At 43.7% G+C, this 24152-nt stretch overlaps 1 protein-coding gene across 1 annotated transcript in view; it reads left to right on the top strand.

Moving 5' to 3' along the window:
- The window catches only part of xpo7 (exportin 7), a 182787-nt gene that overhangs the window by 155113 nt on the left and 3522 nt on the right, over positions 1 to 24152 (top strand). The window contains exons 24-27 of the mRNA XM_063057234.1: positions 5729 to 5867; positions 11175 to 11335; positions 16106 to 16204; positions 19730 to 19857. Of these exons, the coding sequence (XP_062913304.1) occupies positions 5729 to 5867; positions 11175 to 11335; positions 16106 to 16204; positions 19730 to 19857 (527 nt within the window). The remainder of the gene's footprint in view (positions 1 to 5728; positions 5868 to 11174; positions 11336 to 16105; positions 16205 to 19729; positions 19858 to 24152) is intronic.

The following is a 24152-nucleotide window of genomic DNA, read 5'->3' as shown; positions in this document are numbered from 1 at the left end:
ATGCCCTATGCTTTCTTAACCACCCTATGTAGGCATTTTCAGGGAGCTATGAACTTGGGCCCTAAGATCCCTCTACTCATCTAAATTGTTGTGGGTATTGCCCCTAACAGTGTACTGTCTCTTGACCAACCAAGATGCAACCCTTCACATTTGGCCAGTTTATACTCCACCTGCCATTTCTCCACCCATTTCTGCAACTGATCTATATCCCGCTCTATTCTTTGCCAGTCTTCTATACTACCCACAACACAATCAATCTTCATATCATCTGCAAGTTTACTAACCCACCCATTTACATTTTCATCCATATCATTTATATGCATCACAAGCACCAGAGGTCCCAGTACTGATCTCTGCTGAACACCACTAATCACAGACCTCCAGCTAGAAAAAGTCCCTTCGACTACTACTCTCTGTTTTCTATAAGTAAGCCCATTCTGAATCCAGTCTTCCAATTCACCATGGATCCCATGAATATTGACCTTCTGATTGAGCCCCCCATGAGGGACTTTGTCAAATGCTTTATTAAATTCCATGTCAATGTGATAAAAATCCATGTAGAAATGGCACTGATGTCATTAATCACACTGGAGCAGTGGCCTCCAACCTTTTTTATGCCATGGACTCTTACCATTAACAGAGAGGTCTGTGGACCTCTGGTTGGGCACCCCTTCCTGCACTGGAGGAATGTCTTGTATCAGCTTCCTTCAGTTCCTCATTGAAGTGCATCACACAGAGCTTCCTGTGTCCTGTGGGAAGAGTAAATGTGTCCATGTCCTGAGCTGACCATATTCTTTAGCAAGGAAAGGAAGTTAAACTGCAAAGGAACTTTTTCCAGCCAATCACCCTATTGTATCCAAATTCTGTGTTTCAACAAAGAACTGTGAAATGAATTCACTTTACCTCTATAACCATAGAATCTTGGAGCACAGAAGAGGACCTTTGGGTGTATTGGGTGTTTGATGGCAACACACAGTGGCCAAGGGGTCTGTTTCCATGCTGTATCTGTGACTGTGACAGACCAGTCCATAGTAACCGCATTCCTGCATCTGTTATTCCTTCAAAAGATATAATAGTCCTTACCTCAACTGCTCCCAGTAGTACAGCACACAATGGGCATCAAAGCTTGCTATAGTCTTTCCCTACTCCATTGAATTTCTAACTTTAAAAGTCTTTGAAACCATTCTGCAATTTAATGCTGGTTGTAAGTCAAACCAGGGTATGTTTTGTACCATCAATTGTCGAGCTCTGGGGAGTGTTGTGAAACAGAGCGACCTACGAGTACGTGTGCATAGTTTGTTGAAAGCAACATCGCAGGTAGAAAAGGTGGTGAAGAAGATGTTTGCCATGCTGACCTTCATCAGTCATGGCATCGAATATAAATATAGGAGTTACGATGTTGTGCTGCATTTGTATAGGACATTTGATGAGACTGTAATTTTGGAATATTGTGTACGGCTTGGTTACCTTATTATAGGAAAGACACCATTGTACTGGAAGTAGTGCAGTCAAGATTTACGAGGATGCCAACATATGGTGCCTATAAAAAGTATTTACCCCCCTTGGAAGTTTTCATGTTTTACAACATTGAATCACAGTGGATTTAATTTGGCGCTTTTTTTTTGACATGGATCAACAGAGAAACTCTTTCCTATCAAAGTGAAAATAGATATCTACAAAGCAATCTAAATTAATTACAAATATAAAACAATATAATTGGTTGCACAAGTATTCACCCCCTTCTAGTCAGTATTTAGTAGATGTACCTTTGGCAGCAATTACAGCCTTGAGTCTCTGTGGATAGGTCTCTATCAGCTTTGCACATCTGGATACTGCATGTTTCCCCCATTCTTCTTTACAACACTGCTGAAGCTCTGTCAGATTGCATAGGGATTGTTAGTGATGATCATGGCGTCACTCTAGACTCAACAAGAAGCTCAGAGGCCTTTGCCTTCACCCTGATTTGTGTAGCTGGATCCTGGACTTCCTGTCAGATCGCCGGCAGGTGGTAAGAGTGGGCTCCCTCACCTTTGCCCCTCTGACCCTCATCGCAAGTGTCTCTCGGGGCTGTGTATTAAGCCTCCTCGTTTACTCTCTGTAAACCCATGACCGTGTCGCCATCCACAGCTCCAACCTACTAATTGAATTTGCTGATGACACTACACAGATTGGCCTAATCTCAAATAATAATGAGGCACCCTACAGAGAAGAAGTTGCAACCCTGTCACAGTGGCGTCAAGAAAACAAGCTCTACCTCAACGTCGGAAAACCAAGGGAGCTGGTCGTCGGAAAACCAAGGGAGCTACAGGAGGAATGGAGACAGGCTAGCCCCTATTTAACATAATGGATCTGGGGTTGAGGGTGAACAGCTTTATAGAAACATAGAAAATAGGTGCAGGAGTAGGCCATCGGCCCTTCGAGCCTGCACCGCCATTTATTATGATCATGGCTGATCATCCAACTCAGAACCCAGCCTTCCCTCCATACCCCCTGACCCCTGTAGCCACAAGGGCCATATCTAACTCCCTCTTAAACATAGCCAATGAACTGGCCTCAACAGTTTGCTGTGGCAGAGAATTCCACAGATTCACCACTCTCTGTGTGAAGAAGTTTTTCCTAATCTCGGTCCTAAAAGGCTTCCCCTCTATCCTCAAACTGTGACCCCTCGTTCTGGACCTCCCCAACATCGGGAACAATCTTCCCGCATCTAGCCTGTCCAATCCCTTTAGGATCTTATACGTTTCAATCAGATCCCCCCTCAATCTTCTAAATTCCAACGAGTACAAGCCCAGTTCATCCAGTCTTTCTTCATATGAAAGACCTGCCATCCCAGGAATCAATCTGGTGAACCTTCTTTGTACTCCCTCTATGGCAAAGATGTCTTTCCTCAGATTAGGAGACCAAAACTGCACACAGTACTCCAGGTGTGGTCTCACCAAGGCCTTGTACAACTGCAGTAGTACCTCCCTGCTCCTGTACTCGAATCCTCTCGCTATAAATGCCAGCATACCGTTCGCCTTTTTCACCGCCTGCTGTACCTGCATGCCCACTTTCAATGACTGGTGTATAATGACACCCAGGTCTCGTTGCACCTCCCCTTTTCCTAATCGGCCACCATTCAGATAATAATCTGTTTTCCTATTTTTGCCACCAAAGTGGATAACTTCACATTTATCCACATTAAATTGCATCTGCCATGAGTTTGCCCACTCACCCAACCTATCCAAGTCACCCTGCATCCTCTTAGCATCCTCCTCACTGCTAACACTGCCACCCAGCTTCGTGTCATCCGCAAACTTGGAGATGCTGCATTTAATTCCCTCGTCCAAGTCATTAATATATATTGTAAACAACTGGGGTCCCAGCACTGAGCCTTGCGGTACCCCACTAGTCACCGCCTGCCATTCTGAAAAGGTCCCGTTTATTCCCACTCTTTGCTTCCTGTCTGCTCACCGGCCTTACGAATGAGTTTGTTGATTCTGTTGGTGTCTGCTACCCTCAGCCTGCTGCCCCAGCACATAACAGCATGTTATGTTCTCACATGGTCTGTACATACTGTCTGTGTGGTGAAAAAGGCATAATAGTTTGGTATGGGCCCCCAAATCCTAAGAACTTGCTATAGAGGCACAATTGAGATCATCTTGATTGCCTGCATCACGGCTTGGTATGGGAACTGTATTTCCCTCAGTGCAGAACTCTGCAGAGAGTGATGTGGATAGCCCAGCGCATCTGTAGATGTGAACTTGCCACTATTCAGGACATTTACAAAGACAGGTGTGTAAAAAGGGCCTGAAGGATCATTGGGGACCCAAGTCACCAGAACCACAAACTGTTCCAGCTGCTACCATCCAGGAAATGGTCTCTATTTTCTGAGGAGACTGAGATCCTTTAACATCTGTCGGATGATGCTGAGGATGTTCTATGAGTCTGTGGTGGCCAGTGCTATTATGTTTGCTGTTATGTGCTGGGGCAGCAGGCTGAGGGTAGCAGACACCAACAGAATCAACAAACTCATTCGTAAGGCCGGTGATGTCGTGGGGATGGAACTGGACTCTCTCACGGTGGTGTCTGAAAGGAGGATGCTGTCCAAGTTGCATGCCATCTTGGACAATATCTCCCATCCACTACATAATGTACTGGATGGGCACAGGAGTACATTCAGCCAGAGACTCATTCCGCCGAGATGCAACACTGAGCATCATAGGAAGTCATTCCTGCCTGTGGCCATCAAACTTTACAACTCCTCCCTTGGAGGGTCAGACACCCTGAACCAATAGGCTGGCCCTGGACTTATTTCCTGGCATAATTTACACAATATTATTTAATTATTTGTGGTTTTATATTGCTATATTTATACTCTATTCTTGGTTGGTGCAACTGTAACAAAACCCAATTTCCCTCGGAATCAATAAAGTATGACTGTGACTAAAAGCCAGGACCAACAGGCTCGGGACAGCTTCTCCCACCAGGCCATCAGACTGTTTAACATGCTGACCCCTGTATTTGTTTGTTATATCGACTATCCTATTGTACATACTGTTTATTATAAATTACTATAAATTGCACGTTTAGATGGAGATGTAATATAAAGATTTTTATTCCTCATGTATATGAAGGATGTAAGCTTTGGCGTTATGCTTTGGGCCAGTGTCTTGCTGGAAAACAAATAGTCGCCAACTCGCAGTTCTCCTGCAGACTGCATCAGATTTTCCTCCAGGATTTCCCTGTATTTTGCTGCATTCATTTTACCCTCTACCTTAACAAGCCTTCCAGAGCCAGCTGCAGTGAAGCATCCCCACAGCATGATGCAGCACCATCATGCTTCACGGTAAGGATGGTGTGTTTTTGATTATGTGCAGTATTTGGCTTACGCCAAACATGTCATTTAGTCTGGTGGCCAAAAAGCTCAATTTTGGTTTCATCAGACCAAAGAATCATCTTCCAGCTGACTTCAGCCAAGATTTTATGTGAGTTTTTTTCAACAGTGGTTTTCTCTTTGCCACTCTTCCATAAAGCTGCAATTGATGAAGCACCCGGGCAATAGTTGCTGTATACACAAATAAATATTTATGCAATTAATTAGTTTCTGTTTTATATTTGTAATTAATTTAGATCACTTCGTAGAGATCTGTTTTCACTTTGACATGAAAGAGTCTTTTTTCTGTTGATCAATGTCAAAAAAGACAAATTAAGTCCACCTTGATTCAATGTTGTAAAACAATAAAAGATGAACATTTCCTAGGGGGTGCATACTTTTTAATAGGCACTGTATCTCAGAGGCCTGAGTTTCTGGGAGTAATTGGGCAGGCTTGATATGTAGGATACTGAGGGATGACCTTCCAGAGGTGAATAAAAACTTATCGGTAGGGTGAGCACACATTGTCTTTTTCCTAGGGAAGGGGAACTTAGAAAAAAAGCTAGAGAGCATAGGTTTGAGTAAAGAGGTGAAAGATTTTAAATGGATCTGAGGGGTAAGTCCTTCACACAGTGGGTAATGCATATGTATATGAAGTATATATGGAATGAGCTAGCAGAGGAAGATACAATAACAACATTAAGAAGACCTCTGGTGAAATACATGGGCAGGAGGAGTTTAGAGAGATACGGACTAAACACGGGCAAATGGGACTAACATGCTGGGCATCGTAGTCAGCATGGATGATTTGGGCCAAAGGGCCTGTTTCCATGCTACATTACTGTGACTCATTGTTTCGTTATTTTTCCCTAGGATTATCCCAAACTCAGTCAGTCTTACTATTCCTTGTTAGAAGTTCTCACTCAAGACCACATGAACTTTATAGCCAGTTTGGAGCCCCACGTTATCATGTACATTCTGTCCTCGATTTCAGAAGGTCTCACTGCACTGGGTGAGTAAATCACTTTTTTATTGCTATGGCTGTAGTCCTTGTTTTTCTTTCTTGTATGCCCCTCAACATGGGAACAATGTCCAAGCCAAGCTTGTCATAACTCCCTGCCAACAGCATCTTGATCTGCTTCTGTCTGGGGTTTTGCATTCATCAAGCTTGGGACGTCTGCCAAGAGGGCCAGTTCCAACTCGTGGTCTCTTGCTGGGACCAACCTGCTGGGCTCATCCAGTTCAACTCGTTGATCAGGTACTGCTCTACTGCTATAGACCTGGAGATAGCAGAAGGTTGTTCAATGCAAGCTAAGGAAAACATGGTTAAATGAGTACAATGAAAACAGCTAGGTGATTGATTTGGTTGTCCATCATATCCGACGATAATAGAGAAACCTGTCCTGGAGAGTTTTTAAAGGGGAAAACCCACTGCACTGGGGTAGTTCTACTCTCTGAACTTGGAGCTCTGGGTCCAGTACTATGAGTAGTATTCATAACTGAGAAATTGTGTGGTTGCAGTTGATGATCATGACTACTTCTGTGCCTTGTCGTGCCCTTCGCTCTCCACGAGGTATTGCAGAACCATGTTCATGTTAAATATCATTGTAGATCTCATTAGCCCAGTTTGACTTTAATGCTAGGACAGATGTGTCCCTATCTCACTGGGGTGTGTAGGAGGTCCGTCAGCTACCCTCACCATGTTTAGCCCAGCTGTCGAAGTGGTGTATAGGGGTGTGGCCACTGTTGCATGTAGATAGCTACTTAGAGCCACAGGAAAGAATTGGGTGTCCGGTGGGGACCAAAGGTGACTGCGCTGCTCCAACAAGGGCACAGCAAGCCCCTTCACCAGAGATGCTACCCCTCCCTGGATACGCCATACAAATAATGTGTTTGAAGGTAAATACTAGTTATGACATGCTTCCATTAGTGTCCAATTAATCTTAATGTTAGTTGGAGATGGTTGAATGAACTTTGGTTTAATGTCTCTGACTATGCAAGCTCCCTCAGTAGTACTGTGGAAGTGCCAGTCCAAATCAAATACTCCAGCCTCCAGCAGACCAAAGGCACGAGTGCAGTATACTGAACCACACTGAATCAGAATCATGACTGTAAATCATCGGAGCAGAATTTTCAACTTGGCCAATCAAGTCTGCTCCATCATTCCACCATGGCTGATCCGTTATCCTTCTCAACCCTGTTCTCCTACCTTCTCTGTGTAACCTTTGACGCCCTGTCTAACCAAGAACCTATCAACCTCTGCTTTAAGTATACTCAATGACTTGGCAGCTGTTCTATGGCAATGAATTCACAAATCCACCACACTCTGCCTAAAGAAATTCCTCACCTTTGTTCTAAATGGATGCCCCTCTATTCTGAGGCTGTGTCCTCTGGTCCTAGACTCACCCACTATAGGAAACATCTTTTCCACATACATTCTGTCTTGGCCTATTCGGTAGGCTTCAATGAAATCCCCCACCGCATTTTTCTAAACTCCAGTGAGTAGAGCCCAAGGACCATCAAATGCTCCTCCTGGAAGAAAATGTTCGTGAACCTTCTCTGGACCCTCTCTAATGCCAGTACATCTTTTCTTCAATAGGGCTCCCAAACTGTTCACCATACTCCAGGTGCAGTCTAACCAGTGCCTTATAAAGCCTCAGCCATCACATCCTTACTCTAGTCTTCTTGAACTGAATACTAACATTGCAGTTGGCTTCCTTACCACTGACTAGTCCTGCAAGTTAACCTTTAGGGAATGCTGCACAATAATTCCCAAGTCCCTTTGCACCTCTGAGTTTTGAATTTCTCTTTTTTTGAAAATAGTCTATGCCGTTATTCCTTCTACCAAAGTGCATGATCATACACTTCCCAACACTTCTTAGCCCATTCTCCCAATCAGCAAGTCCTGCAGACTCCCTGCTTCCTCTACACTACCTGCCTGTCCACCTATCTTCATATTGTCTGCAAACCTGGCCACAAAGCCATCAATTCCATCATCCACATAGTTGACATTGTAACATAAAAAGAAGTGGTCTCAGCACCGACCCCTGCAAAACACCACGTCACTGGCAGCCAGAAAAGGTCCCCTTTATTCCCACTCTTTGCCTCCTGTCAATCAGCCAATTTTCTATCCATGCTAGTATCTTTCTTGTAATACCATGGGTTCTTAGCTTGGGTTTAGCAGCCTCAGGTGGGGCACTTTGTCAAAGGTCTTCTGAAAATGTGCTGTAATAAGTTTTCTATGTTTCTAACATCTCTAACAAAGCTGCCAGCAAAGATATTGGTCCCCCTCAGGTTCAGGTGTAACCCTCCCTTTTTGTACAGGCCATACCTTCCCCACAAGGGTTCCCAATGATCTAGAAATCTTTGAAACCCTGCCTGTACACTGCTACTTCAGCCACACATTCACCTGTACCGCTATCCTAGCACAATCCAGAGATTACTACCTTGTCAGTCCTGTCCTTCAACCTGTTCCCTAACTCCGCAATTCGGTGCCCTTTCTACTGATGAAGTCATCAGGAAGATCATCAGGAAGCCCTCTGTTGGTCAGGATTGACCACGGATATTGAGTCCTGACTGTCTAGATACGCAAGCTAGGGCAGTACAATATGGAGAGCAAGCTGTTGCCGATACTGCAGGCACCTCCTTTCTACGTAGCTGATGAATCCAAATGAATGGCAGAGACAATATAATTTAGCACCAACAGCATTGCAGGAGTTGCCATTGTGCATTTATCTCAGGTGGGATTGCCTTAGGAACTTCAGCTGTAGATTTTTTCTTGGGGTTTACTCCTGAAGCCTTCCCCAAGACTGGGTATACCTCAAGGCAGCGGAGGTTTGAGATCAGAGTTTTCCTTCTCCTGGATGAGCTGCCAACCACGGCTGATGAGCCCCATCTGCCCAAAGCGACTGGTTTTAAGGAACCAGTAACCCATTTTTGCCCCTTCTGGCAGTAGGAACAGTTCCACTGGGCTTAGTAGCTAAGCCACAAATGAAGAACAGGAGCTGGAATTGAATGACCTTGAATGAAGGTGTTGGCAGTATTGAATAGGTAGTAGGACCTTATCCTCAATACCTCCCCTGGTATATAACAAGCTTAAGGAACCAATGGAGGCTGTTTGGTACCCTGAAATCCCACATCTTACAGGGGGAGCATTCCACTGCCAGAACAGCCATCCTGCCTACACTTGTTATACCTCCAGCTTCTCAAACTAAAGTTCTAGCCCGCACCTGTTCTCTCCCAAGCCGTTGAGCCAAAGCCTGACCGTTCACATAATTACTGCTCTTCTCAAACCTCACTTCTTTTTATTGTTCTTGCTAATTAACTCTAGTTACTATTAACCCAAGCAATCTCCTGCTCCACAGATAAGTCCCGAAAGATTTATTATCACTGACATACTGTATGTCATAAATTTAGTTATGCAGCAGTGCAGTGCTATACACAAAATATGCAATAAAATACAATTTATATATATAAAACACACACACACACCCACCCCCCCCCCTTTTTCCGGGATTCTCAATAGATGTGGCTTGTTGGCCTCTCGCTAATAAGCGCTGGACCCAGCAGTGAGAAAACTACCTTTTCTCAGGTTCCATATGTCTAGGGTAGATATGACTTGTGTCCCAGCAAACCCGGAAGGTTGGGGATATCTCACCCACCTGAACCCCAGTTTGTGTGAATACTGTGTAATTGTGGCCCCCATGCAATCGCCCGTCGGCAAGGAATAACAGACTGTACACTGCATACAGTTATTGAGAAAGTATGAGTGTTAAATTAACCAAAAAGTTATTAAAGAAAAGAAAAAAATGAAAGGACCCATCATAATTAAAACAATCAAATGTGCACAGGTAGGAGCTCAAATCTTCCAAAAGCCAATGTGCCCGATGTACTCACAACGGCAACTCCCTATTCACCAATCACCGGTAGAACTCCCCCTCTTCTGATCCATTCAATCATGCATTCCCGTGGATCAAATCCTACGGCCGGTTCTCTCAAGTTTCTTCTCTCTCCATCTCCCGCAACAAAAGACCTCGACCTACCTCAGTGTCCATCACAAAACCTACCCCACCCCACCCCAGCGTTCTCTAGAACCTTCTCCCGGTTCCACCAACCAGATTGGATCACACAACTTTCCTAAGTGTGAGCATCACAGCCCCTTATCTTTAATGATAATCCAAATACTACCAGCAGAACACAGTGCTTCTACAGAAAAACCATTATGTGAAATGCCCTACAACAGTAGCAGTAAGAACTTTCCCAGGGCATTAGATAATATACGTATATTAAATAAGTACTGTAAAATGAGAGCGAAGGTAGTGAAGTGATATTTTCCTGCCTGTGAAGTGATTTGGATCATCTCCATTTTGCCTACTGGCACACTGGTCCACAGCAACAGTCTTCATTCAACTGTGGAATATCTGGACAGCAAAGATGCTCTTGATGCGACTGTAGCTTAGCTTTCAATTCCATCATCCCTTCAAAACGCAGTCTTTCATTGATTCTATTCTGTTTATTGGATTTACTGCGCATGGCCGCAAGAGAGTGCATCTCAGGTTTATATATGGTGACGTAGATGTACTTTGAACTTTGATTGTTCATGGGTTCAGAAATCCAATGACGTTGGAGAAAAGGCTTTCCTAAAATGTTCAGTGTGTGTCTTTGGACTCCTGTACACCACCTTGGTGGTAGCAATGAGAAGAAAGCATATACTGGGTGATTGGAGTCCTCAATGACTGAAGCCACTTTTTTCAGGCATTGCCGTTTGAACATGTCCTCGGTGACGGGGAGGCTAGTGGCCGTGATGAAGCTAGCTGAGTTCACAACCCTCTGCAGCTTCTTATGACCCTGTGCATCAACCCCTCTGTACCAGAAGGTGATTGAGTCAGAATGCTCTCCACAGTACATTTGTAGAAAATTACCAGTTTTTGGTGAAATACCAAATCTCCTCAAGCTCCCAATGAAATATGGAAGCTGATGTGCCCTCTTCATAATTCCACTGGGACTGGATGTAAGGTAATAAGAGAGGTAGAGAATGGAACAGGAGCATATTTTTCAGCCCATGGTGTTGGGCCCAACTAACTAATATAACGATTAAATGCCTAACTAAACTGATCCTTTCTGCCTAAACTGTAACAATATCCCTCCATTCTCTAACTCTTTAAGGCCTCTATTGTTATCTGCCTCCATCACCCCAGCAATATATTCTGGGCATCCACCACTCTCTGTAGAATAAAAACCTAGTCCCTGCACATCTAATTTGACTGTAAGCCCTGTGAAAGAAGCAAGCATGTGACATTTTTTTGCCGGTGTGTTTCAGACACGATGGTGTGCACGGGCTGTTGTTCAAGTCTGGACCACATTGTAACGTACCTTTTCAAGCAGTTGTCCCGTAGCACGAAAAAGCGGACCACACCGATATCACAGGAGAGCGACCGTTTCCTGCACATCATGCAGCAGCATCCTGAAATGATCCAACAGGTATGCACAGCGGGCACTGGGAAACTCAAATCTCTGTGGGCACTGCAGTTGTCATCTTTCATAGAAGAATGAATCTATGGCTTTCCACTTTATAGCAATATAGAACATTACGGTGTAATACAGTCCTTTCGGCCCACAATGTTTTGCCAACCCTTTGAGGAACAGTACCCTCCTTTCTTTAAAATCTCTGCAGCTTCAAATTCTAGTGCTTTTACCTGTTTGCAAACTGATTGGCATGAAAAGGGGCCAATGTCATGTTAGTAAATCTCAGGCTGTAGATCAGGGGTGGGTGGTTTGCTTTTCATCTGTACCAATATGAAAGCATTTCGAGTGGGTTAAGGATAAAATCGTCACAGATTTGTTTAAGGCATTCCACTTTCTATTTCACAATGTTGTGTCCTTTTAGCCTTCTCTCAGATCGGTCTCACCCTGCCCTCCCACATAGCCCTCCATTTTTCTTTCATCCATCTGCTCTGCACCTAAGAATTTTGTGTGTGTTTCTGTATAACTTTTTCTAATGTATAGAGAACATTGAACTGCACAATACAGGCCTTTTTGGCCCACAATATAGTGTCAACCCTCTAACCTATTCTAAGATCAATCTAATCCTTCCCTCCCATGTATCCCTCCATTTTTCTTTCATCTATGTGCCTAACTAAGAGCTTCTTAAATGCCCCTAATGTATCTGCCTCTACCACCACCCCTGGAAGTGCACCAGTCTGTGTGGGGGGAAAAAATTACCTTTGACATCCTCCCCTATACTTTGCTCCAGTCACGTATTAGCCACCTCCCTCTGCCCTAGGGATAAAATCTCTAGCTCTCCACTCGATCTATGCCTCTTATCATCATGTACATCTCCATCAAGTCTCCTCTCATCCTCCTTCACTTCAAAGGAACTAGCTTGCTCAACCTGTCCTCATAAGGCACGTTCTCTTTTGTTTAACTTGAGCAAGCGTTATGTGCACTGAGGGGCAATGACGTTCACGTGTGTTTGGACTTCCAAAGGACAATTAACTTAATAAGCTTTTTGACAATTTTAGGAGCTGTGGAATTGATGTGAAAGACGTTGAATGAATGTGAAATTGGCAAGGGAAATGTAGTAATGCTGATTCTCAATGGAACCTAGGACACTGCAGACACACAAATGAAATTCAAAGATTTATGGAAGCTAAAACTTATTGCTAAGAAATGGAAAATAATTATATTTCATTCAGAAAAATGAGAAGCAACGTTAACTAAGGGGCTCAAGAGGGTACAGGAATAGAGTTGTCTGGGACTGTACATTGTGTGACAATCTTTCAAGATTTTGTCAATCAGGCTATCTCCAAGGATCCCTGGAACCGGAGGAAATAACGGAGGTATTAATGAATACTTTGCTTCAGTATTCACTACGGAAAAGGATCTTGGCGATTGTAGGGATGATTTGCAGTGGATTGAAAAGCTTGAGCATGTAAATATTAAGGAAGAGGATGTGCTGGAGCTTTTGGAAAGCATCAAGTTGGATAAGTCACCGGGACCGGACGGGATGTACCCCAGGCTACTGTGGGAAGCGAGGGAGGAGATTGCTGAGCCTCTGGCAATGATCTTTGCATCATCAATGGGACGGGAGACGTTCCAGAGGATTGGAGGGTTGCGGATCTTGTTTGCTCATTCAAGAGAGGGAGTAGTGATAGCCCAGGAAATTATAGGCCAGTGAGTCTTACTTCAGTGGTTGGTAAGTTGATGGAGAAGATCCTGAGAGGCAGGATTTATGAACATTTGGAGATGCATAATATGATTGGGAATAATCAGCATGGCTTTGTCAAAGGCAAGTTGTGCCTTACAAGCCTGATGGAATTTTTTGAGAATGTGACTAAGCACATTGATGAAGATAGAGCCATAGATGTAGCGTATATGGATTTCAGCAAGGCATTTGACAAGGTACCCCACAGAAGGCTTATTGAGAAAGTAAGGAGGCATGGGATCCAAGGAGACCCTGCTTTGTGGATCCAGAACTGGCTTGCCCACAGAAGGCAAAGGGTGGTTGTAGACGGGTCATATTCTGCATGGAGGCCAGTGACCAGTGGTGTGCCTCAGGGATCTGTTCTGGGACCCCTACTTTTTGTGATTTTTATAAATGACCTGGATGAGGAAGTGGAGAGAATGGGTTAGTAAATTTGCTGATGACACAAAGTTTGGGGGTGTTGTGGATAGTGTGGAGGGCTGTCAGATGTTACAATGGGACATTGATAGGATGCAAAATTGGGCTGAGAAGTGGCAGATGGAGTTCAACCCAGATAAGTGTGAGGTGTTTCATTTTGTTAGGTCAAATATGATGGCAGAATATAGCATTAAAAGACTCTTGGCAGTGTGGAGGATCAGAGGGATCTTGGGGTCTGAGTCCATAGGACACTCAAAGCTGCTACGCAGGTTGATTCTGTGGTTAAGAAGGCATACGGTGCATTGGCTTTCATCAATCATGGGATTGAATTTAAGAGCCGAGAGGTAATGTTGCAGCTATATAGGACTCTGGTCAGATCCCACTTGGAGTACTGTGCTTAATTCTGCTGGAAGGACATGGAAACCATTGAAAGGGTGCTGAGGAGATTTGGAAGAATGTTGCCTGGATTGTGGAGTATGCCTTATGAGAATAGGCTGAGTGAACTTGGCCTTTTCTCCTTGGAGCGACAGAGGATGAGAGGTGACCTGATAGAGGTGTACAAGATAATGAGAGGCATTGATTGTGTGGATAGTCAGAGTCTTTTCCCCAGGGCTGAAATGGCTAGCACGAGAGGGCATGGTTTTAAGGTGCTTGGAAGTAGGTACAGAGGAGATGTTGGGGTAAGTTTTTTACGTAGAGAGTGGTGAGTGCGTGGAATGGGCTGACGGCGGCGGTGGTGGAGTCAGAAATGATAGGGTCTTTTAAGAGACTCCTGGGTGGCTATATGGAGCTTAGAAAAATAGAGGGCTATGGGTAAAGCCTAGATAGTTCTAAGGTAAAGACATGTTCAGCACAGCTTTGTGGGCTGAAGGGCCTGTATTGTGCTGTAGGTTTTCTGTGTTTCTACAACCGTATAAAGTTAGACCATAAGGCATAGGAGCATGAATTCCACAGATTTGCCACCCTCTGGCTAAAAAAATTCCTCATAATTGTGCTAAATCTTTAATAAACACCAAGTCTCAGGCCCTTCAGCTCATGATGTTGTGCTGACCTTTTAACCTACTCGATCTAACCCTTCCCTCCTACTTAGCCCTCCATTTTGCTTTCAACCATGTGCTTATCTAAGAGTTTCTTAAATGTCGTTAATGTACTAATTTTACCATCCTAGCAGCATGATGCACACCCACCACTCTCTGAAAAACACCTCCCTCTGATATCTCCCCCTATACTTTCTTCCAAACACCTTAAACTATGCCCCCTCATGTTAGCCATTTCCGCCCTGGAGCAAAAATCTCTGGCTGTCCATTCGATCTCTGCCTCTTTTCATTTCATACACCTTTTGTTAGTGATTAGTAAGTTTGCAGATGATACCAAAATTGGCAGGTGTAGCGGAGAGTGAGAGAGGATCTGGAACAACTGGGAATGTGGATCCGGAAATGGCAATGGAATTTAACTTGGACCAGGTACAGTAGCATAGCACTAGTTACCCAGGTTCAATTCCTGCAGCTGTCTGTAAGGAGTTTGTAAGTTCTCCCCATGACTGTGTGGTTTCCTCAGTTTCTTCCCACATTCCAAAGATTTACGGGTTAGTAGGTTAATTGATCTCAAGTGTAATTGGGCATTACGGGCACGTTGGGCCATAAGGGCCTATTACTGCGCTGTATCTCTAAGATGTTCTCTGGACGTAAGAAAATTGGAGGGTTATGGGCTGGGTTAGATTGATTGTGGAGTAGGTTTATGTGAGTCAGAACAACATAATAGGCTAATGGACTCATATAGTGCTGTACTATGTGCTAAATATGAAGTACTTTGTCAAAGTCAAAGGTTGGAAAGTTAAAACAGGACAAAGCATAGAACACTACAGCGCAGTATGGGCCTAACCTTTTCCTCCTACATAGCTTTCCATTTATCTTTCATCCATGTGTCTAAGAGTTTCATAGATGTCCCTAACGTATCTGCCTCTGCCACAGCCACACCCAGAGTGTTTACAGTGAATGGCAGGGCTGTGGGAGTATCGCTGAATGGAGACCCTGAGATACAAGTACTTAGTTCCCTGAAAGTGGCAACATGGGTAGACAGCATGGTGAAAAAGTGAACGACATGCTGACCTCCATTAGCTGAGGCACTGAGTACAAGAGCTGGGATTCCTGAGCATACAAAATGCTAGAGGAACTCGGCAGGTCAGGCAGCATCAATGGAGAGGAATAAACAGTCGATATTTTGGGCCGTGACTCTTCCTTGGGACTGGAAAGGAAGGGGGTAGAAGCCAGAATAAGAAGGTATGAGGAGGGGAAGGAGTACAAGTTGAAATATTGTGGATGAAGCCAGGAGAGGGGGGAATGAGGTAAGGCACACGGCTATAGCAGAGAGTCTGAGTAGTGAGATCATCCTGCAGTTCAACAAAATGTTGGTTAGGCCACAGTTCTGGGCACTACTCTTAGAGGTGTGATGTGGGAGGTTTATAGAAGTGTTGACTATCAGGGTGACCAATCTTGTTAAAGTATATTAATGACTTTGATTTGGGTGTGCAACACTACCTATAAACTTCAAATTCCCAGTAGATACTGATCTCTTTTAAACTACAGTTTTCATATTTTGGAGTGAGCTTTGAATTCTTCCTTTCTCAACAGATGTTGTCCACAGTTCTCAACATCATCATTTTTGAAGACTGCAGGAATCAGTGGTCCATGTCTCGTCCTCTGCTTGGATTAATTCTCCTGAACGAGAAGGTGAGGTCCAGTGTCTGTGCGGTCTGAGCTCAGAGGCTCTGGAGGGACATTGCTGACCACAGGAACTGTGGATAGCATTAGTGCAGAGCCTTTCACGCCTTCAGGACAAATCTCCTGGTCAAATGCTGCAGTTGGTGTTCTGCAGCCAAACACAACACCCAGTCACTGTGTAGTAGCAAGACAAGATGGTCATGGAGCTCTAAAGCATAGAAATAGGCCGTTCGGCCCATCATATCTATACTGACCATTCTGCCTCTCTATACTAATCCCAATTTACCCACAAAATTCTGTATCCCCTGTGCCTTGCTCATTCAAGACTTAACTCAGATGCATCTAAACATTGCTACTGACAGCTCATTCTAGATGCCAACTACTCTTTCTGTGAAAATGTACCCCTCACATCCCCTTAAACCTATACCCTCTAATGTTAGAAATACCTACCATAGGAAGCAAACAGTAACCTACCTCCAAACTCTGCCTCTCATAATGTTATATGCCACTATCATGTCACCTCAGCCTCATTCACTCCAAGGAATATAGATATAACCTTTCCAAACAAAAACGAGATTCTGCAGGTGCTGGAAATCCAGAGCAACACACAAAATTCTGGAGGAATTCAGCAGATGAGGCAGCATCTATAGAAGGTATAAACAGTCAACGTTTTGGGCCGAAATTCTCCTTGTACACTAGGCAATATCCTTGTGAATCTTAGAGTCATGGGACATTACAACATAGAAAGAGCCCTTAGATCCATCTAGTCTGTGCCGAACAGAGTCCCATCAATCAGCACCTGGACCATAGCCCTCCAGTCAATGTACCTATCCAAGTTTCTTTTAAATGTTGCAGTCAAACCCACATCCTCCACTTCTGCTGGCAGCTCATTCCACCCTCTGAGTGAAGAAGTTCCCCCTCATGTTCCCCTTAAACACTTCACCTTTCACCCTCAACCCACAACCTCTAGATATAGTCTCACCCAATTTCAGTGGTAAAAGCCTGCTCTAACTGAACTGCATGCTGGAGCCATTTATTTACAGCAGTGTTGTTGGAGCTGACATTAAATGCCTCCTTGACTTGAGAAGTCGGTCACAAATCATTTAGGTTATTCTCTACACGGGACAGAGTGACCCCAGGCAGACTCGGTGAGTGTGTGTCTCCTGTGCTTGGGCTCACTTTGCTCTATAGTAGCAGCTCATGCTTGGCCAGTGAAATCCTTTAAAGCACTGGTTCTGCCTTCCTGATAAGATGTGTGCCCAGTCCTAGATGTGCTTCACAAATCTTTGGCGAGCTGGAATTTAAGGCTGAGCTAGCTGTCAATGTTGGACACTTGGACAAACTGAAACAGTTTTAAAAAATCAAGCGTTAACTTACATACAAATAACACAGTACAGACCCTTCGGCTAATGTATCTGTCTCTATCACCACTGCTGGCTGGTCAAACCACATACAGTGGCATGCAAAAGTTTGGGCACCTCTGGTTAAAATTTCTGTTACTGTGAATAGCTAAGTGAGTAAAAGATGAACTGATTTCCAAAAGGCATAAAGTTAAAGATGTCACATTTCTTTAATATTTTAAGCAAGAAAACTTTTTTATTTCCATGTTTACTGTTTCAAAATAACAAAAAAGGAAAAGGGCCCAAAGCAAAAGTTTGGGCACCCTGCATGGCAGTACTTAGTAACACCCCCTTTGGCAAGTATCACAGCTTGTAAATGCTTTTTGTAGCCAGCTAAGAGTCTTCCAATTCTTGATTGAGGGATTTTCGCCCATTCTTCCTTGCAAAAGCCTTCTAGTTCTGTGAGATTCTTGAGCTGTCTTGCATGCACTGCTCTTTTGAGGTCTATCCACAGATTCTCGATGATGTTTAGGTCGGGGGGACTGTGAGGGCCATGGCAAAACCTTCAGCTTGTGCCTCTTGAGGTAGTCCATTGTGGATTTTGAGGTGTGTTTAGATTCACTATCCCATTGTAGAAGCCATCCTCTTTTCATCTTCGGCTTTTTTACAGACGGTGTGATATTTGCTTCCAGAATTTCCTGGTATTTAATTGAACTCATTCTTCCCTCTACCAGTGAAATGTTTCCCGTGCTACTGGCTGTAACACAAGCCCAAAGCATGATTGATCCATCCCCGTGCTTAACAGTTGGAGAGATGTTCTTTTCATGAAATTCTGCACCCTTTTTTCTCCAAACATAGCTTTGCTCATTGCGGCCAAAAAGTTCTATCTTAACTTCATCCGTTAAAATCTAAACAAGCCTGATGCATTTTGGAAACAAGTCCTGTGGACTGATGAAGTTAAAATAGAACTGTTTGGCTGCAATGAGCAAAGCTATGTTTGGAGAAAAAGGGTACAGAATTTCATGAAAAGAACCTCTCTCCAACTGTAAAGCACGGGGGTGGATCGATCATGCTTTGGGCTTGTGTTGCAGCCAGTGACACAGGGAACATTTCACTGGTAGAGGGAAGAATGAATTAAATTAAATACCAGGAAATTCTGGAAGCAAATACCACACCATCTGTAAAAAAGCCGAAGATGAAAAGAGGATGTCTTCTGCAACAGGATAATGATCCTAAACACACCTCAGAATCCACAATGGACTACCTCAAGAGGCACAAGCTGAAGGTTTTGCCATGGCCCTCACAGTCCCCCGACCTAAACATCATCGAGAATCTGTGGATAGACCTCAAAAGAGCAGTGCATCAAGACGGCTGAAGAATCTCACAGAACTAGAAGCCTTTTGCAAGGAAGAATGGGCGAAAATCCCTCAATCAAGAATTGAAAGACTCTTAGCTGGCTACAAAATGCATTTATAAGCTGTGATACTTGCCAAAGGGGGTGTTACTAAGTACTGACCATGCAGGGTGCCCAAACTTTTGCTTCGGGCCCTTTTCCTTTTTTGTTATCTTGAAACTGTAAAGATGGAAATAAGGAAGTATTTCTTGCTTAAAATATTAAAGAAATGTGTCATCTTTAACTTTATGCCTTTTGGAAATCAGTTCATCTTTTACTTGCTTAGCTATTCACAGTAACAGAAATTTTGACCGGGGTGCCCAAACTTTTGCATGCCACTGTATCTATCTAAAAAAAACTTACTTCTGTTAAACCCCACCCCCCCACATACATTCCTCCAAACACTTCCAAATTATGCCTCATTGTATTAGCTATAATTGAGGTAAGCATTAGAAAACACTAAATGGTGACTCAAATTAATGAACAAAAAATTTTACTGAAATTCACCCGTCCTTCAGCAGTGTTCTGTTGAAAAAGAGTCCCTGTTGGGGCAGATCTGATCCAAGGCAGAATCAGACAGGGTGATCTTAGGGTAACTGCTGGACGTTCTAGTTGAACTCTGTAAGGGGTCTGCTGCCACAACACAACAGAAAGGATTCTGAGATGAATGCAGTCAGCCTTCACTGGTGACTGATTCCCATCGTGACCTTCCTGCTGCCTTCTACAGCTGCAGGATCAAGCCTATAGCTGCTTGTCAATGTACACTGTGTTCATCTCTCTGTGTTTTTGCCCACCCTGCAGTACTTTGCAGACTTGAGGAACAGCATAGTAAACAGCCAGCCCCCAGAGAAGCAGCAGGCCATGCACCTTTGCTTTGAAAACCTGATGGAGGGTATTGAACGCAACTTATTGACTAAGAACAGGGACAGGTAAGTGCTTTCCTGGTCCGCCTTGGTGTTAGGGAAGGAGGGGTGGTTGCTGAGAATGGGTTGCCAGTTGTAAATGATAACAAATGCAAGAACAGGAGCAGCCTTCAGTAATTTAATTTCTGGCAGGTGCAGGGGACAGGGGCGGGGTTGATACTTGGGAGTTCTAGTTTACTTGCAGGTTGAGTTGGTAGTGAAGAAAGCAGATCAATGTTGGCATTCGTTTCAAGAAGACTGGAATATAGAGATATCACTACAGCACTATAGAAACAGGCCTTTTAGCCCATCTAGTCTGTTCCAAACTGTTACTCTGCCTGGTCCTATCCACCTGCACTGCAGCTGGACCGTAGCCCTCCATACCTCACCCCTCCCCCCCCCCCCCCCCCCCATTCATGTACTTATCTTAGGAAAATCAGATTGGTGCTGAGTTTGGCTCCCATGAGAAAATTCAGACTTCAGTGAATTTGTGGAATGCTCTGCCAGACTGCAATGGAGGCCATGTATGTGGGTATTTTTTAAGTGGAAGTTGATAGTTTCCTGATCAGTCAGGGCATCAAAAGGAGAGAGGGCAGGTGTTGGGGTTGAATGGGATCTGATGGAACGGCAGAGCTGACTTGATGGGCTGAATGGCTTAATTCTGCTCCTGTATCTTATGGTCCCAGCAACCCTTATTTAACGCTAACTTAATCACAGGACAATGACCAAACTAACTTACCCAGTTTGTCTTTGGTGCTAGAATTGAACTCCCAACGCCCTAAGCTGTAATAGTGTTATATGCTACAATCGCACCCAAAATTATTGATATCTTTTTCTGTAGGTAGGTGACCAGAGTTGCACACAAATACCGCAAATTAGGTTTCACCAGTATCTTGTACAAGTTCAATATAACATTACAACTTCCGTATGAAGGTTAATATGCCAAAAACACTCTTTATGGCCCTATCTACCTGTGATGTCACTTTCAAGGAATTTTGGGTCTATATTCCCCAACAACTGGTAACATTGGGGCTGGCAGGGAAGAAGTTAATACCCTTTCCTGGAGTAAAGGGAATTACAGAGGCATGAGAAAGATTACTATCTGAATGGAGTCAAGTTAGGAAAAGGGGAAGTACAACGAGATCTGGTGTCCTTGTTCATCAGTCACTGAAAGTAAGCATGCAGGTACAGCAGGCAGTGAAGAAAGCTAATGGCATGTTGGCCTAAGTAACAAGGGGAGTTGAGTATAGGAGCAAAGAGGTCCTTCTGCAGTTGTACGGGGCCCTGGTGAGACCACACCTGGAGTATTGTGTGCAGTTTTGGTCTCCAAATTTGAGGAAGGGCATTCTTGTTACTGAGGGAGTGCAGCGTAGGTTCAACGAGGTTAATTCCCGGGAAGGCGGGACTGTCGTATGTTGAAAGATTGGAGCGTCTGGGCTTGTATACACTGGAATTTAGAAGGATGAAAGGGGATCTGATTGAAACATATAAGATTATTAAGGGATTGGACACACTAGAGGGAGGAAACATGTTCCTGATGTTGGGGGAGTCCAGAACCAGAGGCCACAGTTTAAAAATAAGGGGTAGGCCATTTAGAACAGAGTTGAGGAAAAACTTTTTCACCCAGAGAGTTGTCGATCTGTGGAATGCTCTGCCTTAGAAGGCAGTGGAGGCCAATTCTCTGGATGCTTTCAGGAAAGGGTTAGATAGAGCTGTTAAAGATAGTGGAGTCAAGGGGTATGGGGAGAAGGCAGGAACGGGATACTGACTGTGGATAACCAGCCATGATCACAGTGAATGGCGGTGCTGGTTCAAAGGGCCGAATGACCCACTCTTGCACCTATTGTCTATTGAGTTGGCCAGAATTCATTGGAAAAGAACACTGGCAAGGATGATGGCAGAGTAGCAATGGCTGGAATTTCTGGAAGAAATTCAGAAGGCGCAGTATATATATACATCTCAATGAGGAAGAAATATTCTAAAGGAGAGATGACACAACCGTTGGAAATCAAGAGAAGTCCACGCCAATATAAAAGCCAAAGAGAGGGCATATAATAGAGCAAAAATTAGTGGGAAGTTAGAGGATTGGGAAGCTTTTAAAAATCCAACAGAAGGCAACTAAAAAAGTCATTAGAAAGGTAAAGATGGAATACAAAAGTATGCTAGCCAATAATATTAAAGAGGATACCAGAAGTTTCTTTAAATAATAAGTATATAAAGGCGAGAGTTGATATTGGACTGCTGGAAAACTATGCTGGAGAGGTAGTAATGGGGGACAACGAAATGTCGGACAAACTTAATAAGTATTTTGCATCAGTTTTCATGGTGAAAGACGCTAGGAGATTCCAGGTGTCAGTGGTCGTAAAGTGTGCGAAGTTACCATAACTAGAGAGAAGGTTCTTGGGAAACTGAAATGTCTGAAGGTAGTTAAGTCACCTGGACCAGATGGTGTACACCCCAGAGTTCTGAAAGAGGTGGCTGAAGAGATTGTGGAGACATTAGCAATGGTCCTTCAAAAATCACTAGATTCTGGAATGGTTCCAGAAGACTCGAAAATTGCAAATGTCACTCCACTCTTCAAGAAGGGAGAGATGCAGAAGAAAGGAAACTATAGGCCAGTTAGTCTGATCTCAATAGTTGGGAAGATATTGGAGTCGATTATTAAAGATGAGGTCTCAGGGTACTTGGAGGCACATGATAAATTGGGCTGTAGTCAAAATGGTTTCCTCAATGGAAGATCTTATCTGATGAAATCTGTTGGAATTCTTTGAAAAAATAACACACAGGATAGACAAAGGAGAATCAGTTGATGTTTTCTACTGGGATTTTCAGAAGGCCTTTGACAAGGTACTACACATGCTGCTGCTTCTCAAGCTACAAAGTCCATGGTATTACAGGAAAGATTCTAGCATGGATAAAGCAGTGGCTGATTGGCAGGAGACAAAGAGTGGGAATAAATGGAGCCTTTTCTGGCTGGCAGCCGTTGGCTAGTGATTTTCCACAGGATTCTGCGTTGGGACTGATTCTTTTTGCACCATATGTCGATGATGTAGATGATAGAATTGATGGTTTTGTTGCCAAGTTTGCAGACAATATGAAGATAGGTGGAGGGGTAGGTAGTTTTGAGGAGGTAGAGAGTTGGACAGATTAGAAAGGGGAAAGAAATGTCAATGAAATACAGTGTCGGGAAGTATATGGTCATGAGCTTTGGTAGAAGAATGAAAGGGTTGACTATTTTTTAAATGGAGAGAAATTACAAAAACCTGGGGTGCAAAGAGATTTGGGTGTCCTTGTATTACAATGGCAGGTATTTCTGGGAATAATACAGAAGGTGCAGTTGATTCCAAAAAGGAAGAAAGATTCTAAGGGGAGTAAGGGGCGACTGTGGCTGACAAGGGAAGTCAAGGACAGTATAAAAATAAAAGAGAAGAAGTATAACATAACAAAAAATGAGCGGGAAGCCAGAGGATTGGGAAACTTTTAAAAGAGCAACAGAGGATAACTAAAAAGGCAATAGAGGGAGAAAAGATGAGATACGAAGGCAAGCTAGCCAAGAATATAAAGGAGGATAGTAAAAGCTTCTTTAGGTATGTGAAGAGGAAAAAATTAGTTAAGACCAAAGTTGGGCCCTTGAAGACAGAAACGGGTGAATTTATTATGGGGAACAAGGAAATGGCAGACGAGTTGAACAGGTACTTTGGATCTGTCTTCACTAGGGAAGACACAAACAATCTCCCAGATGTAATAGTGGCCGGAGGACCTGGGGTAATGGAGGAGCTGAAGGAGATTCACATTAGGCAAAAAATGGTGTTGGATAGACTGATGGGACTGAAGGCTGATAAATCCCCAGGGCCTGATGGTCTGCACCCCAGGGTACTTAAGGAGGTGGCTCTAGAAATTGTGTACGCATTGGTAATTATTTTCCAATGTTCTATAGATTCAGGATCAGTTCCTGAGGACTGGAGGGTAGCTAATGTTATCCCACTTTTTAAGAAAGGAGGGAGAGAGAAAACAGGGAATTATAGACCAGTTAGCCTGACATCAGTGGTGGGGAAGATGATGGAGTCCATTATAAAGGATGAAATAGTGGCACATTTGGATAGCAGTAACAGGATCGGTCTGAGTCAGCATGGATTTACGAAGGGAAAATCATGCTTGACTAATCTTCTGGAATTTTTTGAGGATGTAACTACAAACCCCATTACCAACTTAATTGCATTTTGTAAATATACACAAATTTAGAATTTGATGGCTGCAACACACTCAACAAAAGTTGGGACAGAGTTAAAATAAGATTGAAAAGTGCACAGAAAAGTCATGCT

The sequence above is a fragment of the Mobula hypostoma genome, chromosome 8 (genome assembly GCF_963921235.1).
Source record: "Mobula hypostoma chromosome 8, sMobHyp1.1, whole genome shotgun sequence".
Lineage (NCBI taxonomy): Eukaryota > Metazoa > Chordata > Chondrichthyes > Myliobatiformes > Myliobatidae > Mobula > Mobula hypostoma.
Note: the sequence above shows the minus strand (reverse complement) of the source record. Positions and strands in the feature narration are given on the sequence as shown.